The 16,205-nt window shown below is 32.4% G+C and overlaps 1 protein-coding gene across 1 annotated transcript in view; it reads left to right on the top strand.

The window, feature by feature from the left end:
- The window catches only part of LOC126878626 (sodium- and chloride-dependent GABA transporter 1), a 120,966-nt gene extending 105,552 nt beyond the window's left edge, over nucleotides 1-15,414 (top strand). Inside the window, exon 10 of the mRNA XM_050641453.1 lies at nucleotides 14,583-15,414. Coding sequence (XP_050497410.1) covers nucleotides 14,583-14,669 — 87 coding nt within the window. The 3' untranslated portion in view covers nucleotides 14,670-15,414. The remainder of the gene's footprint in view (nucleotides 1-14,582) is intronic.
- Nucleotides 15,415-16,205: the final 791 nt, after the last annotated feature.

Genomic DNA, 16,205 nt, shown 5'->3' with positions numbered 1-16,205 from the left:
ACCATTTTTTAAACTCTTTAAAAAAGTTAAAATGAATTTTCACCTAAAATTGCTCCGTTTTTGGGTTATTTCACATTGAAATATTCGATTTTAAATTTGACGAAGAAGAACCTACTTTTCATTAGCTGCAACTCTGCTTTCACTGGGTCTATGGACCTCGTGTATACACCATTTTTTTAAATTTTTGATGGGTTATATTTTTTCTATGAATATTTTTTTCGCTAAAATACTTACTTTTGAGTTATGTCCGAAAAACCGTCCAAAAACATGTTTTATTTTGTTAAACATGAACATGTTCACTCGCAAATAACTCGAAAAGTATTGACTTAGTGAAAAAACTCTATAGAAAAAAAAGTTGTTTAGAATTAGTTATTTTATCCAATCCCGGTCTTATTTTGATTGTATTTTTTTCATCTTCGAGAGGGGGGAATTACCCTCCATTTTTGTAAAATGGAGGGGATGTAGAATTGTAAACTTTTTCTTATATAATATTAGACAGTTTCAACTACCTATTCCCAAATTTGCATCCTTCCTTTATTTTTTTTTTGGGTCAGATTGCTCTTTGATCGGGCTACTTGTACCTTTGTACCTAGCAGGGGCGTCATTTCAAATTTTGATTGGGGGGGTGGGTCAAGCCCAAAAATCAAAATTGATTTTTGGGCTTGACCACCCCCCCAATCAAAATTCGCTGCTACATTACAATATGTATGATTTCACTCAAATTGGTATTGGTTGGTATTTATACAAAAAAATAATTCTTTATAAGGTAAACAATAAAACATAAGGAATCAAAGTAACGATTTCGCTGCGGGGTCCAGGCGAGAATTAAAGATTTAGCCCCTCATGATACCTTCGTCAATGGACTGGCTCATCAGCAGATCAATTGTTACATGCCGCACAAGATCGAGAACGATATCGGCAAATTGTTATGGAAGCTACCCACGCCTAAAAATTTGGGCACGGTACTTAAAGAAGAAGAAGATACGTACTTCCACTGTCATGCTCACCGACTAAATCTAGTTTTAGTGGAATGCGTTGGGTAACATTGACAAAGCTAAAGACTTTTTTCGACAGTTCAAACTCTCTATCAATTAATTTCCAACAGTGCTACTCGTCATAAACTTTTCACAAAAATACAATATAGGATGAATAAACGAGTACTGAATTTGGAAAGAACAAGATGATTCTATTGGTGGAATGTAATATCGAAAATTCGAAGGACATACCAAGCCATTTTGGCTGTTCTAGATGAAGGAAAATGATACGAGCTGTTCACCGTGCCTCGGAGATTACGTTAAGCCGTCGGTCCCCCTGGTCTAGTGTACATCGACACTAGTTACTTGAAACAGGGTTAAAGATGTAACTGGCGCCGAAATAATCCAAAAGGATCTCCCCGGCAAAAATGCCTTACGATTTAGCCATACGGCTCACACTCCCTCTGAGGGGAAAATTGACTCATCCCAGATACCTGCGGTATCAAAAGGATTGAGCTCTGGAGGGACTCTTTCCATGTTATCGAGCCCTAGGTGACTTGGAATGCAGGTGTATCTCCCAAAAATTTTCTTACACTTCTGGCCGTCGCAAGTAGTACAGCTTTCTGCATGGTCTTATAAATATGTTCATTGAGACCCAGCTTTTTTATGCTTTCGAGGAGGGTTTTCGGAATGACTCCAGTAGTAGACATAACAATAGGTATCGTCTGGGTACTTTGCATTCTCCATTGTCTCCGTATTTGAATTTCCAGATCTCTATACGTGGCGATCTTTTCAGTAAATTTACTACGTACATTATTGTTGTTGGGTATCGCCACATCAATTAGTGTTGTTTGTCTTGTTAATTTATTAACTAGTACGCGATCTGGTCTATTATGTGCCACTGTTTGGTCTGTGAGCACACTGCGGTCCCAGTATAGCTTGTAGTTGCCATCCTCAAGCATACTCTCAGGAACGTATTGATAATATGGGAGATGGTCCGTTTGGAGAAGTCCCAGCTTGTTAGCTATCTCTTGATGAAGGATTTTTCCCACTGCGTCATGCCGTTCCTTGTATTCAGTTGCAGCAAATGCCTGGCAGCCCCTTGTAATATGTTGGATGGTTTCTTGGGCTTGACATCCATATCGGCATCTGTCGTTTTGAACCTGAGGGTCTTTGACGATATATTTCAGGTAATTTCTGGTTGGAATAACCTGATCCTGAATGGCCAGTAATGAACCCTCCGTTTCAGGGAACATCTTTCCTGATGTCAACCAATAGTTCGACGCTGTATTGTCGACATAGTCTTGGCTAACCTCATTGGGATGTCGCCCGTGCAGAGGTTTACCCATCCAGGTGCGCAGCTTTTCGTCCTTACGATATTATTATTATTATTAGTGGTGTATAAGACCGTTTCTCATAGACACGCTGGCAATAAATATACCGAAACAAAGGCCATATTCTTCGAAGTTATAGACAGCATTCTCATGAAATAAAATCGTCGCTTCTCAGGAAATGAAGGTCTTTTCTGAGTAACGGATGCCTTTAAGAAAGAAAATCAACCATTCGTGGCGGAAGAGAAATTAGAGCCATTAATAGAAAACTGCAAACATTTTTTAAATGTAGAACTTTTACATCTGCAACTGCCTGTAGCGAGGAACCATTTACAAACATGCGATGGAGACTCCGTTTTGTTATTACTTGAATCTTTCAGAGAGCTTCCAGTGGCATACTCAGAAGTGATAAAATTGCTGCATATTTTTGCTACACTGTCTATCACCACAGCTGGAAACGAAGAGATTTTTCTCTGTGCTAAAAATAGTAAAAGAGTACCTGCGAAGTTCTACTGGTGATGAAAGATAGTCCTCACTAACGTCGATGGCGGTTGAAAGAGAAGAAATGAAAAAAATACCACCGGACCAAGTGGTGAATAATTTTGCTGCAAGGAAACCACGACGGTACCCATTACTACACTAACGTGACATTGAAATGCACTGTAGTTATTTTGTTCCATTAGTAATGATGAATCATTAGTATATATTATAAAGCTTATGTTCCTAATTATTACAAATAAATCATTGTAGTAATAAAATTGATTATGAATATTATAGGTGGGAGGCGGCGGGGAATTCCCCCTCCTGGGCCTATCAAATGACGCTCGTGGTACCTAGATGCTTACACAAATATAATTCTAACTATGAAATTATTGCAACAGAATTTAGCAATAATTGATCTAATTCTACCTGAGGGTAAATAATCTCGTATTTAATATGCTCACTATGCCCTTCTCTCTTATATACATTTAAACAAGCGTTATAAAAGAAAGTGAAAGCATTTCAATTATGTATGTTGGTGTAAAATTATGAAAAAAATATACTTTTATACAACTTATAATTAAAGAAAGACATAAGGAGGACTGCCCACATAACAATGATGTTCGCATCATGTTCTAAGCATATCCTACCAACATTCGTCGAAGTATATCCTTTTTAGTATATACGTAGTACAAGCATAGCATGTACCATAAAAAACATTCTAAATTTCATGTTCTTTGCATGTGCTTCAAAGAATATTCTTGCACCGAATATACTAAGCACATTCGTGTTCCTAGTATCTCGGAATGTTCGTAAAAGTTTATTCTTAGAATATACCTTAATCGAATATTCTTAGTATATGCGTAAGTATATGCAAAAGTATATGCTTAACACATACTTGTATATACTTTTAAAATATCTTAAAAAGAATATACTGTATGTACCTATAGGAAGAAGAATAATGTTAGCCTATAGATTATCAACTTCGCGTTAAGAATAATTAATAAAGTTTAGGTATTTTGGTAGGTACTACTGAACTATCTAATTAATTTTTTTAAAACCGTTTTAATTGTATCGTAAAAAAGTTTAAAACTTAATTCTATTGAAGAAAAATGAGAAATTCTCGTTTCGTTTTCAATTGAAATGAATATACCATTTTGATTTGAGTTTATACCATGAGTATTTTTACCTATAATTTTCGGGAATCCGGAAACTGCCATTCTTTGTCATTCTGACCCTTGCATTGCATATTTTATACCTGCACAAGGGAAGGGGGTAGGCAACAACTAACAAGGGCAAAATATGAAAATAGTTTCCAGTACAGTTAGGCATTTATGTCTACGCTGTTAGGACGAAGCGAAGAGAAGTGTTTCTAGCTACAAGGACTAAAACATTTTTAACAACATAAAAGCAGCTTGAAAATAATAAATTCATATTGGTACTTCAATATTTCCTAAATACCTAGTAAGTAAAATTATGTATAATGTATATAGATACCTATAAATTTTAGTAATTTACATACATATTATATATATTTGGCTATTATATAATACATAAGTAGCATTTTTATTTTGATATGCACATAATAACTAAATATATTACTTATATTTTATATATACCTACTTACCCCTATAATATTTATTATACATAGGTACCTATACAGGGTGTTTCATTGGGAAAGTAACATACGTTAACTGTAGAAAGAGGACACTAAGACGGTCTCAAAAATACCATACTTAATGGGTCTTACTCCATTAATAACAAAGATACTGGGTGTTTTACCTATTTTGCCATTTTCTTAATTGGTTCATAACTTTTTAACCACACTGTATATTTATTTTATATTTGGCATGCAAATCTCATTTGAAGTGTACAATAAATTAATTTATTTACAATTGTAAAACATCCAGGTCCGGATTAAAAAATATTGGAAAAATATTCCGACCCAAAAACCACACCCTGTACATTAAATCTTTTTAAAATGGATTCTTCTGTTGAAAAGAGGATGAAAAACTAAATTTAGTGGTATACTTTGAATTTTCGGCAAAATGATTTTCCTGGTCAAATTTTGAATTTGAATTCTGAAATTATGTGAATTGCGAGAGCTCTAAGTAGAAAAAAATTGAAATACAGCTTACAACTTGTCAACCGCACTGTATATTGATTTTATATTTCACACGCGAATATTGTGTTAGGTGTCCAATCAATTAATTTACTTACAATTATAAAAAATCCAGGTCCGGATTAAAAAATATTGTATAAATGTTCCGACCCAAAAAAATACCCTGTATATTAAATTTTTCAACGAAAACTTTTCGTTTATAAATTTGCAAAAGTCTGTGTGTTATTGCGTTGCCGCTCCTGCAATACTTAGAGCAGGTGTATCGATGGATTCTTATGTAGTTTTGACTTCTGATTCCAAATCTGAAAACGGCATTTCGATATCTCCAACCGTCTTCGAGATAATCGATCTCAAAGTCTAAAATGTGACGTCACAATCCGGTTATTTCCTACCGACGCACTAAACGTCAGCTCAAATGGTTGATTAGGAAGTAGGCTACTTTTTTAATCTCAATTTGTTCAGCAAGGCATAGTTTATTTACATTTGAGTTTGACACTTCGTGAATGTCAAACTAAATTTTAAATTAAGTATTAATAAAACATCAATGACATTTGATAGTGAATTTAATTATTATAATATAAAATAAATAAGATGTTCAAAAATACAATTTGAGTATATTTTAAAAGCAATAATTTATTAAGCAGGTATATATTTACGAGTATACGGCCTACCCTTAATAATAAATGGACTGTTCCATTTGTTATGAAATTAAAATGCAGGCTGTACCTCTACCGACAAACGGAGGTTCTTCAGATAATTTTAAGACAATTTAACCCAATTCATCTAGTCCGAAAATGCTTCCTAAAGAAGCTAGAGCTATTTGAAGATGGCGTCTGGTAATTAGTTTATCTTAAATATCTCCAGAACGCTTCTATTTAGAAGAACGAAAATTGGTACACATATTTATCTTCCAGGGATAAATCGATTTCATTAATTTCAAATTTCTAGTACCGGTCATAGGCGTCCGTTTGGGCAGGGCATAAGTTATATTATAGCATAACTTTTTTGTTTTCAATTTTTAAGCACTTTTGAGTCTGAATTATTAAAATGTAAGGTATTATAGTACTAAAAGGTACGCTTACTATAAGTCGATAGTCGATAGGATACACCGTTTTCTAGAAAAATCGATTTGAAAATTTTTCGTTGTTTGAACATCAAAAAAAAATTCAATAAAAAAAATATTTAGAAAAACCAAAATTGGTACAATTATTTATATTCCAGAGATGAATTGATTTTATTAAATTTCAAATTAAAGTTTAAAAGGTAGATTTCCCAAAACTTTTAAAATGGAGTTGGTTGGTTTTGGCAGTAAGCCGACGATTTCTAGTACCGGTCATATGCGTCCGTTTTGGGTAGATCAACGGTTATTTTATCGCATACCTTTTTTGTCTTTAATTTTTAAGGATTTTTGACACAAGATTATTAAATTATGAGGTATTCTAGTATTAAAAGTTACTCTTGCTTGAAGTTGGTAAAATACACCGTTTTTTTTTTTATTTTCAAAAAATTTTTCAAATTCGGGAAACGAAAAATTTTTAAATCGATTTTTTTAGAAAACGGTGTGTCCTACCGACTTAAAGCAAGGGTACGTTTTAGTACTAGAGTACCTCACAATTTAATAATCCAGTATCAAAGGTGCTTAAAAGTTAAAGACAAAAAAAGTATGCGATAAAATAACCGTTGCCCCACCCAAAACCACCAACCAAAGTCACCATCCATATCGATTTATCTCTGGAAGATAAATATGTGTACCAATTTTCGTTTTTTCTAACTAAAAGCGTTCTGGAGGTATTTAAGAAAAACTAAGTACAAGACGCCATCTTCAAAGAGCTCTAACTCCCTTAGGAAGCATTTTCGGACTAGGTGAATGTGGTTAAATTCTCTTAAAATTATCTGAGGAATCTCCTGTCTTTGTTTGTCGGTAGAGTTTCTGGACACCCTGTATAGTCGGTTCTCTAAACTCGACACAACTGGCTAGTGATTTTAGTAGGTATTTTTTTTGTTTTTTGCGAATTTTGCCAAAATTGGCAAAATTACTAATTATTTAGTAATTTTTAACTAGGTAATTATTAATTATTTTTTTGCCAAATTGGCAAAATTATTGACTAAAATCACTTGCCAGTTGTGTCTGGGTTTAGCGAACCGACAGTATATGAAATAATATTGTTTGGTATAAAAAATTATGGTCTGATATGTGCAATTCTAATGGAAAAAAATATTTGAAGATTTTTCTCAAATTATGGATACCAACATTTTCATTTATAACTCTTTTATTTTTAATTTGACGAAGGAAAGTTATTCTTCATGAATAGATAATTCAAGTTCTAAGATTTATGATGCAACCAACATATTATATAAAGTTTTATTAATTTTATACGAGGTATATAAAAATATAAATTTAGATCAAGAGTAAACTACCTTTATAGTTCATAACATTTAAATTAGAATGATATAATTGCACATTAAAACATAATTATTAATTCTAAACTACTTTTCATAATAGCCATTTTCCATATTACGAATTAAAATACGTAAATAAACAAAGTTTTCGTTATGATAATGCTCACATTTTCAGCTTGTTTTAAATGGATTTTGCATTTGAAAAGAGGATGAAAAACTAAATTTAGTGGTATACTTTGAATTTTCGGCAAAATGATTTTTCAGGTAAAATTTTGAATTTGAATTCTGAAATTATGTCAATTGCGAGAGCTCTAAGCAGAAAAAATTAAAAAAACTAAGTTTTCACTCTAATGGCATATAAAACAACATAATGCTATTCTACACCCCACCAGAATGAAAAAAATGGGAACCTTCTCTGGTTACACCTCCGAGGCTTCTAAAATTTGCAAGCCATACGGATGCTGAGACTAAGGAAGATGAGGGAATTCTACAATTTACAATTCACGTCCCATCTGCTCAGCGCGGTAAAGTTCCAACGAGAATGGTTCCCTTTTTTAGAAAAAATTAAAATGCGAGTTAATTTTAATTAATACCATTATTTAATCTAAATTGGTAAAATGTTAACATTTCAGTGTTTTTTAATTATGTGTGACAAATAGTTTATGGCGAATATTCATCTTTAAATAATGAATAAATAATAAAGAGTCAATAAAGAATACATCACTTTAATTAACAAAGTATCTAAAAATTATAACAAAACAGCGAAAATTTGCAGCATAAAAATTATTCAAAACTAAAGTACTTATTCAAAATTACCACCATCAAAAATTATTGTTATGTGTGCAAATGTTAATTTTTTACCAATTTAGATTAAATAATAGTATTAATTAAAATTAAGTCATATTTTAATAACTGTTATTTTGAGCTTCGCGATGCACATAATTTCAGAATTCAAATTCAAAATTTGACCAGAAAAATCATTTTGCCGAAAATTCAAAATATACCACTAAATTTAGTTTTTCATCCTCTTTTCAACTGAAAAATCCATTTTAAAGATATTTAATGTACAGGGTGTTGTTTTTGGGTAGGAATATTTTTCCAATATTTTTTAATCCGACCTGGATTTTTTACAATTGTAAATAAATTAATTTATTGTACACTTTAATTGAGATTTGCGTGCCAAATATAAAATAAATATACAGTGTGGTTAAAAAGTTATGAACCAATTATAAAAATGGCAAAATAGATAAAACACCCAGTATATTCGTTATTAATGGCGTAAGACCCATTAAGTATACTATTTTTGAGACCGCCTAAGTGTCCCCTTTCTACAGTTAACGTATGTTACTTTCCCAATGAAACACCCTGTATAACTAACTAAAGTTTATATATTTTATGCTTACTTTTTACGTAATATTGTAGAATGTAATAACTACAGTCTCATATGCAATTAGAATATGTAAATATAATATATTAGTAGAACCTAGGATGAGATTGGGTGATGTTGAAAACATACTTCTGAGAAATATAGCACATCCTTGGAATATTCTTCCCATATACTAAAAATATGTGCGATAGTACATTCTAAGTATATTAATAGAAGGTTTATAGCACCTCCTTAGAACCTTCTAAAAAGTATGTTCTTGGTATATACTGAAAAGAAGTGCGGTAGTACATTCTAAGTATATACATAGAACGTTTAAGTACTGTAATGTAGTATATACTCAGTATATGCTCTGCAAATTCGCAATGTTAATTACGCATATTCTTAGTATATACTTTTTCTGAAAATTATGTTCTATGAATCTACTAAGAACATGAAATTATTATGTGGGTGAGAAGAAGATGAACATGTATTATTACAGTAAATTAACAAAACATAGCAAGCTGCTAAAAACCGAACACAACAGTAAATTATCTAGTTTTGATTTGCTGGTTTATTATTTACTATCGATTGAGTTAATTGATTGTGTTAATAGAATTTACTTTTTTAAATTTTATATACATATCGATGGCGTAGTGCACAATAATTGTGGTAAGTGCAAAAACTAACATTTTACAGTACAGCCATTTGAAAGTTATAGGTATGTACTTACCACATAATGTGGAGTTTCTTATATTGTACATACCCCATTTCACAGCTACTGTATATACTACAAGCTTCTAAATGAAATTAAATAACAAGGAAAAATTGTTTAATTCGCAAATAGAATGAATACAAATATTTATTCATCATCAGAAGTATCATAATATTAGAACAGTGAAGAGAAATCATTTGTGGTAAGGGCACATACAACATTTGGCTTATTTAATTTTTCTTATTCACATCATGTCTTATTCACAGCAGTTACCACATCATGTCAACTTGTATTTCTTCCACGTTTCATTATTTGCTTACCACATTTGTGCACAATAAACTTTGGGTCAAAATAATGTACTATAAATATGTACTTATCAATTTTCAAAAAAAGTTGTACTTACCACATTTGTGCACTATACCATCTATATATTACTTGTCTAATGACCCTAAAAGCCTATTGTCATTAAATTCACACTATAACGATGAACAATACAGTTCGATAGATCGCAAATTGAAATTTGAAAGGCTTTTGAGTTCATTATGCTCTAAACTCAAAGGGTCATTGGCATGTAAAATTTAATGCTTGCAATGTGTTTTCCAAATTAACATTTCAACACTATTTTCGCTATAATTTATCGAACATTCTCAGAACGGCTAAAACGGCTGATTAAAAAAACAAAACTGATAGTACAAAACGAGACAGTTTTTTATCATTAAGATAAATTGATACTTTACAAGTGAAACACTACCATCTACTTCTGTGAAATTCTTTTTTAGAGCTGAGATATGCACCCCTGTGAATTTGTATGAATTAGCATATGTTGAGGTGAGGTCTCGTCTCTACTATAATATGCCTCTTATCCTTATTATAGCTTGTTCCTAACCTCTTTCTAGTTTCTTCAACTCCTATAAGCCAACGCGACAATGCGAGTCTGAAGTCTTTAAATCGTAGTTTTTATCCTTCGCTTCTTTCTGAGAATAAAATGAAAGAATTCACAAGGGAAACATCTACTTATGCCAAAAAATGCCCATGTACCATCTGTCGCTTTTTCTGCTAATTTCTTTATAGTATAGGACTTGAGATCTGCTTTATCCACGTATGCCATATGTTTATCACAATCCTTCACGAAGAGTGGGCAAATCAATTCTTGAAGCGTTTGATCTCTTTGCCTCCAATTCACCTTTGGAATATCCACACGGAAGGAAAAATATATGAAGTTGGAGAAAGAAACAAATTCCACTACCTAGGTGCGACATTCACCAGGAGACCAAATTTTAAAGAGTAATTAAACAGATGACAAAGATATAGTCTTGAATTTGCCAAAGATCCAGCAATTCTCAAGCTTTTCAAAGGTAACTTGCAGTAGTTGTTGCCTGCTTTTGAGAATTTACTAACTCTACACTGTATTACTAATTCAACTGCGTTAGTATTACTAAGAATAAACAAATCAGTATTTAGCTTAGAGATTGATTTGAAGGTATTATGACTATACATTTCTTAATAGAAATACTTATACTATGATTACGACACTTATATTAAAATCGAACAAAATCGCGAGAGGAAGATAGGTCTGATCCCCGAGAGAGCCACACCAGAAGTGTTTGTCTTTCCTTCAGAAAACTACCAACTCTCCTAAGAAATTACCAGTGACATTGGTCAAAATTTCTCTTCCCATCGTAATCTGTTAATATAGAAAAGGGTACTAAAATGTATTACAGAAAGTATGGCAGGTCTAATTGGAGACACTTAGAAATGTGTCCACCGCGGTGAAAAAGTATGAAATTTTCTATAAAATTTTAAATTCTTAAGATGGGACAGAAATAGTGGTACGCTTTCACGAGTTTAGGCCGATGTCAGATTATGCGTTTTGACCGGATGCGTTTCCGCCGCATCCGGTCAAATCGCACAGTGTGACAGATCGGTCCGGTTGCGTTGGAAACGGATGCGGTGGAAACGCTCCGGTTCCATGGGATGATGACAACTCACGTCTCGGAATGAGGCTTGTTGCTTGTTACACTATGCGTTCTTGCCGCATCTACCGGACTTCGCCGCAACTACCTGAGGCGAGGCGTAAAGACCAGAAGACAGTCGAAAATGCATCGACAACACAAGACATAGACACAAGCATTCTTATGAAAGCAGTCAGACTGCGCGGTTCAAAGGCAGCGGTAGTAATAATATAGTGAAAATATTCGACACCGATAAATTTATTACTTTCATTCAGGAGAAGCCAGCACTTTCGGATAAAAGTGCAAAAGAATATAGTGACAAGAATGCAAAGCGTGGATAGAAGTTGGCTTAACCCATTAACGGCTGAGACAATAAACAGAGGGAAATTTGACAATTTATTTATTAGATTGGAGATTGGATTAAAAACACATAAATTAAGACTAATTTACAACCAAAAACCAAAAAGTATTCTGTTCTCATGAAAGGAAAAAACAGTTATCCTAAAACTTGTGTATTAATAATACCGAGAGGTCAAAAATATCTATTCTCAGAAAACTTTGTATGAAAACAGGTATAATAAGTATTAAACTTTCAATGAAAACTAAATCACAAATTGTATTAAATCTTTACATAACCATCCGGGGCCATTGTCTTATCATATTGTCCCTCATAATTCCCAGCTATTACTAAGATAGTGAATTCCAAAATTCCAACCCTTTTATGAATCACGGCATTCAAGGTAGCCTGATTTGCATATTTCGGTTATAGTCCTTTTGTTTTGAAAAATCCTTTATGAAATGAAATACCTACAGAAATTTACCAATAACGATTATTAACAGAGAACTACTACATACATAGACATACTAATAGAATTATTCACCGAAATTTACTATAGATACCGGGAAAATTCCGAAAAAATTGCTAATATTTATCTGAGGTATAGAATGGCTTTGAACACAGAAAAATCATGATTGTCAGTAAGAACAAAATTGAAGAAGAAACAATCTAACTTAATTAAAAAACCATAGGAGAAAGTACCTACATACAATTATTTGGGATGTGAGCTAAATGAAGAATGGCATCGCATCCTTGAAATACAACGAGGTATTGAGATGACCAGAAGCCAAAAGCGCTTTCAATAAAATTAATTCAGTGCATATTATGCAATGGAAAACTGTGTGTCGAAATTAGAACTAGAATATTGAGAGGTTACGATGTGGTGTTATCGAAGAATGTGGAAAATATCATGGACACAACACGTAACAAACAGGGAAACACTAACAAAGATGAAAAAAGAAAAAGAAATATTCAACACTATGAAGGAAATAAAAATGAGTTACTTTGGTCACATACTAAGACATGAAATTTCAAACAACTTTTCATAATATAGTTTTCAGTTTTTTCAAAGTTTTTTTCGTAAAATTAATAATAAAAAAGTTTCCTATATGTGTCTAACTTAAGTAGACACGATATATACAGGGTGAGGCAGATAAAGGGCCTATTAGAAATATCTCGAGAACTAAAGATAAGAAAATCATGAAAATTGTTGTACATGGGTTTTGAGGTGTAAACTATTTAATGAAAATATTTTGGTCTCTTTGCTACTTCCGGTTATACCGGAAGTTGATTGTAACTTCGTTTTTTTAAATGGGACACCCTGTATATTTTTACATTTTCGGATTCTCCTCGATTGTTTCTTTCTTTAAATATAAGGTTTTGTAATATTAAACCGGGTAGGTTAAAAGATAATTACGTTTTCTTATTAATTTCGTAGCAACATTCACACCCTGTAGGCTTGTAGTAGTTTGACATAATAAATACTATTTATGTTCAAATGATTTTTAATATAGTCTACTATTGTTAGAAATTATTGGTATAGTTAAATTTTCGTTTCAGTATACAGGGTTGGTCGAAACTCGGAATGAGTATTTTCTGAGTTTTCTTAAATGGAACACCCTGTATTTTAGTATTGTAATGAAATGTTCCTTTATGCTACATTTTAATTACTTAAGCACTCCCTATACCTAACTGCTTTAATTTGTGAGTTATTGGTAATTCAAGCAAAACATTAATTGCAACACAAAATGTGTGAAATTGTATTAGGTTGGCCATGAAAATATTCAATCACAAATAATAATAGACTGATACTTAAAATTGCCAATAATGGTTGAACTGGCAAAATACCATCGAAGTTAACATTGTTGGTGCGATTAACAATTAAGCACAAATTAAAGCAGTTAGGTATACGGAATGCTTAAGAAATAAAAAAGTACCATCAAATATCATTTCATTACAATACTAAAATATAGGGTGTTCCATTTAAGAAAACTCAGAAAATACTCATTCCGAGTTTAGATCCACCCTGTATACTAAAATTAAAAATTTAGCTATACTAATAATTGTTAACAATAGTAGACTATATTAAAAGTCATTTGAACGTAAATAGAGTTTATTATGTCAAACTACTACAATCCTACAGGGTGTGAATTTTGCTACGAAATTAATAAGCAAACGTAATTATCTTTTAACCTACTCTGTATAATGTTACAAAACATTATATTTTAAGAAAGGAAAAATCGAGGAGAATCCAAAAATGTCAAAATATACAGGGTGTCCCATTTAAAAAAACGAAGTTATAAGCAACTTCCGGTATAATCGGAAGTACCAAGCAGATGAAAATATTTTATAAAATAGATCAGTCTTCAAAACCTCATTATTCAAATTTTCATAATTCAGTTACCTTTAGTTCTCGAGATATTTCTAATAGGCCCTTTATCTGCCTCACCCTATATATCGACTGATTTCTACGTACCTGAGTGTTACTGTCAATCTTTCCTCTGCACTTATGGAGTTTCTAAGTTTAGTACATATTCTCTTTCGATATGTGAGGTTGTAAGATTTCCACCAACTCCCTAATTCCCTACGTAAGATTTCCTCCGCTTCCAATACAGAAATTACTAACAATTTATTTTTCAAAATGTTTCGAGACATCGTTACGCGCTTACAAACTGCAAGAGACTAAGACTAAACGCATAGTGTGACAGGTCAGTCCGGTTGCGTTGGATACGGATGCGGTTCCACTGCATCCGGTCAAAACGCATAATGTGACATCGGCCTAGCAAAAAGCACTAAAAAAGGATTTCGGAGCGCATGGACACAGTAGCTTATCAGGATAATTTTAAGGGGCATTATATTTTGAAAAGAAAAAATTGCAAAATATATTAAGTTTTTATTGTGTTTTTAGAAAATACGTCTGCTTGTCAAAATTGATGACGACGTCCAAGCAGTACGAGCGAAAATGCATCAAAATGGGGCAAGCCATAACGTATAAGAGACTGCAAAGGCTTTTATTGGAACTTTATTACTTATAAGGAGATCATAATCACTTTATAGTGTATAAAAATTAACTTCATAGATATAAGAATACTTTGCTAACTTGATTTTGTAAATACGTGTATGTAGGTTAGGTTCAAACGGTAAATTAATTTAAAAAAATGTATATATTCATAGTCTTTAAAAAATGTATTTTTTTTATATAGATTTTTTTAATTATGTTAAATTTATGTTAATATTTAATTACGTTAAATAAAATATTGTAGAGTATATCATTTATAATGTCCATTAAATATACCATTGTTTAATTGCACTGGACAACAGGAAGATAATCATCATGGTATATATTAGATATAACAATTTTCGACATAATTTTATGTTTAATATGACCTTCCTTGAAAAATACTCATTAATATATTTATCTTCCTAACTTGTATACAGTTAAGAAAAAAATTTGCAGCTAATTAACCCTCACATACCTCATTAATGAGTATATTATATATTATAATAATAACGCTAAAAATTTAACGCTTTCTAAAAAATAAATTAATTCTAAAATACCTGTATATCATATTCCATGTACTTGCAACTCAACAATACCTTTTGTTTTCATTGTAATAGTTTTTTAATTTATTCCATTGTAGTAGTAATTTTCGAAAACCAAATTTTTAACTAGTCACTGTATTCATGATTGTTAATTAAATTAAATTTTTTAAATAAATATTTAAATAAACCGTGAAGAATTTTTCTTGAAAGCTTCCGATGATTGAAAAGGGGTGTGTTTCAAGATGAAATATAAACCTTCTATAAGGTAATCTGTCAGGATAAAAACAGTCGAAAAAGAAGTAACGTTAGAAATGGCGAGAACAGTTGAAATAAGAACACTAAGAAGTATACAAGGCAAAACTCTACGTGACATAATAAGAAGTGAAGACATCAGACAAAACTGTGGAATATAGGACATGGGAAGGTGGGTAGAAAGCAAAGGAGAACTACTGCATTAAAGGCCTTTTGGCACTCCTAGTTTTAACTATCATGGCTGTAAATAATTTAAGTCAAAACATTAATGATCATGGATCTCGGAACCCAAGATCCGGCAAGAGAGGACAATCTCAAGACTGCAGGGCCTCTCAGGTCGTTAATATGCGAAATCCTTGCAAAATAGCCACATGGAACGTCAGAAGCATATTTGAGTCAGGTAAAATATATAATGCCATAAAAGAAATGAAAAGAATGCAAATCAGCATCCTCGGAATAAGTGAAATGCGGTGGCCGGGATCAGGAGTATGTGACGTAGATGGATATCAAGTGTACCGTGCCGGAAATACCGATTTCTTCTTCTTCTTTAGGTGCCGTGTCTGTATTATTCAGACGTTGGCCGTCATCATGTTTACAATTTCTTGAAATCTCTCTCTATCGGCTGCTGCGCGAAATAATTCTTCTACTGTGCAGCCACACCATTGTCTAATATTACGCAGCCATGAAAGTTGCTTTCCACCAATCCATCTCTTTCCCTCCACTTTTCCTTGTATTA

This window comes from Diabrotica virgifera, chromosome 10 (assembly GCF_917563875.1).
Source record: "Diabrotica virgifera virgifera chromosome 10, PGI_DIABVI_V3a".
Lineage (NCBI taxonomy): Eukaryota > Metazoa > Arthropoda > Insecta > Coleoptera > Chrysomelidae > Diabrotica > Diabrotica virgifera.
The sequence above is the reverse complement of the archived record's forward strand: the minus strand, read 5'-3'. Positions and strand labels throughout refer to the sequence as shown.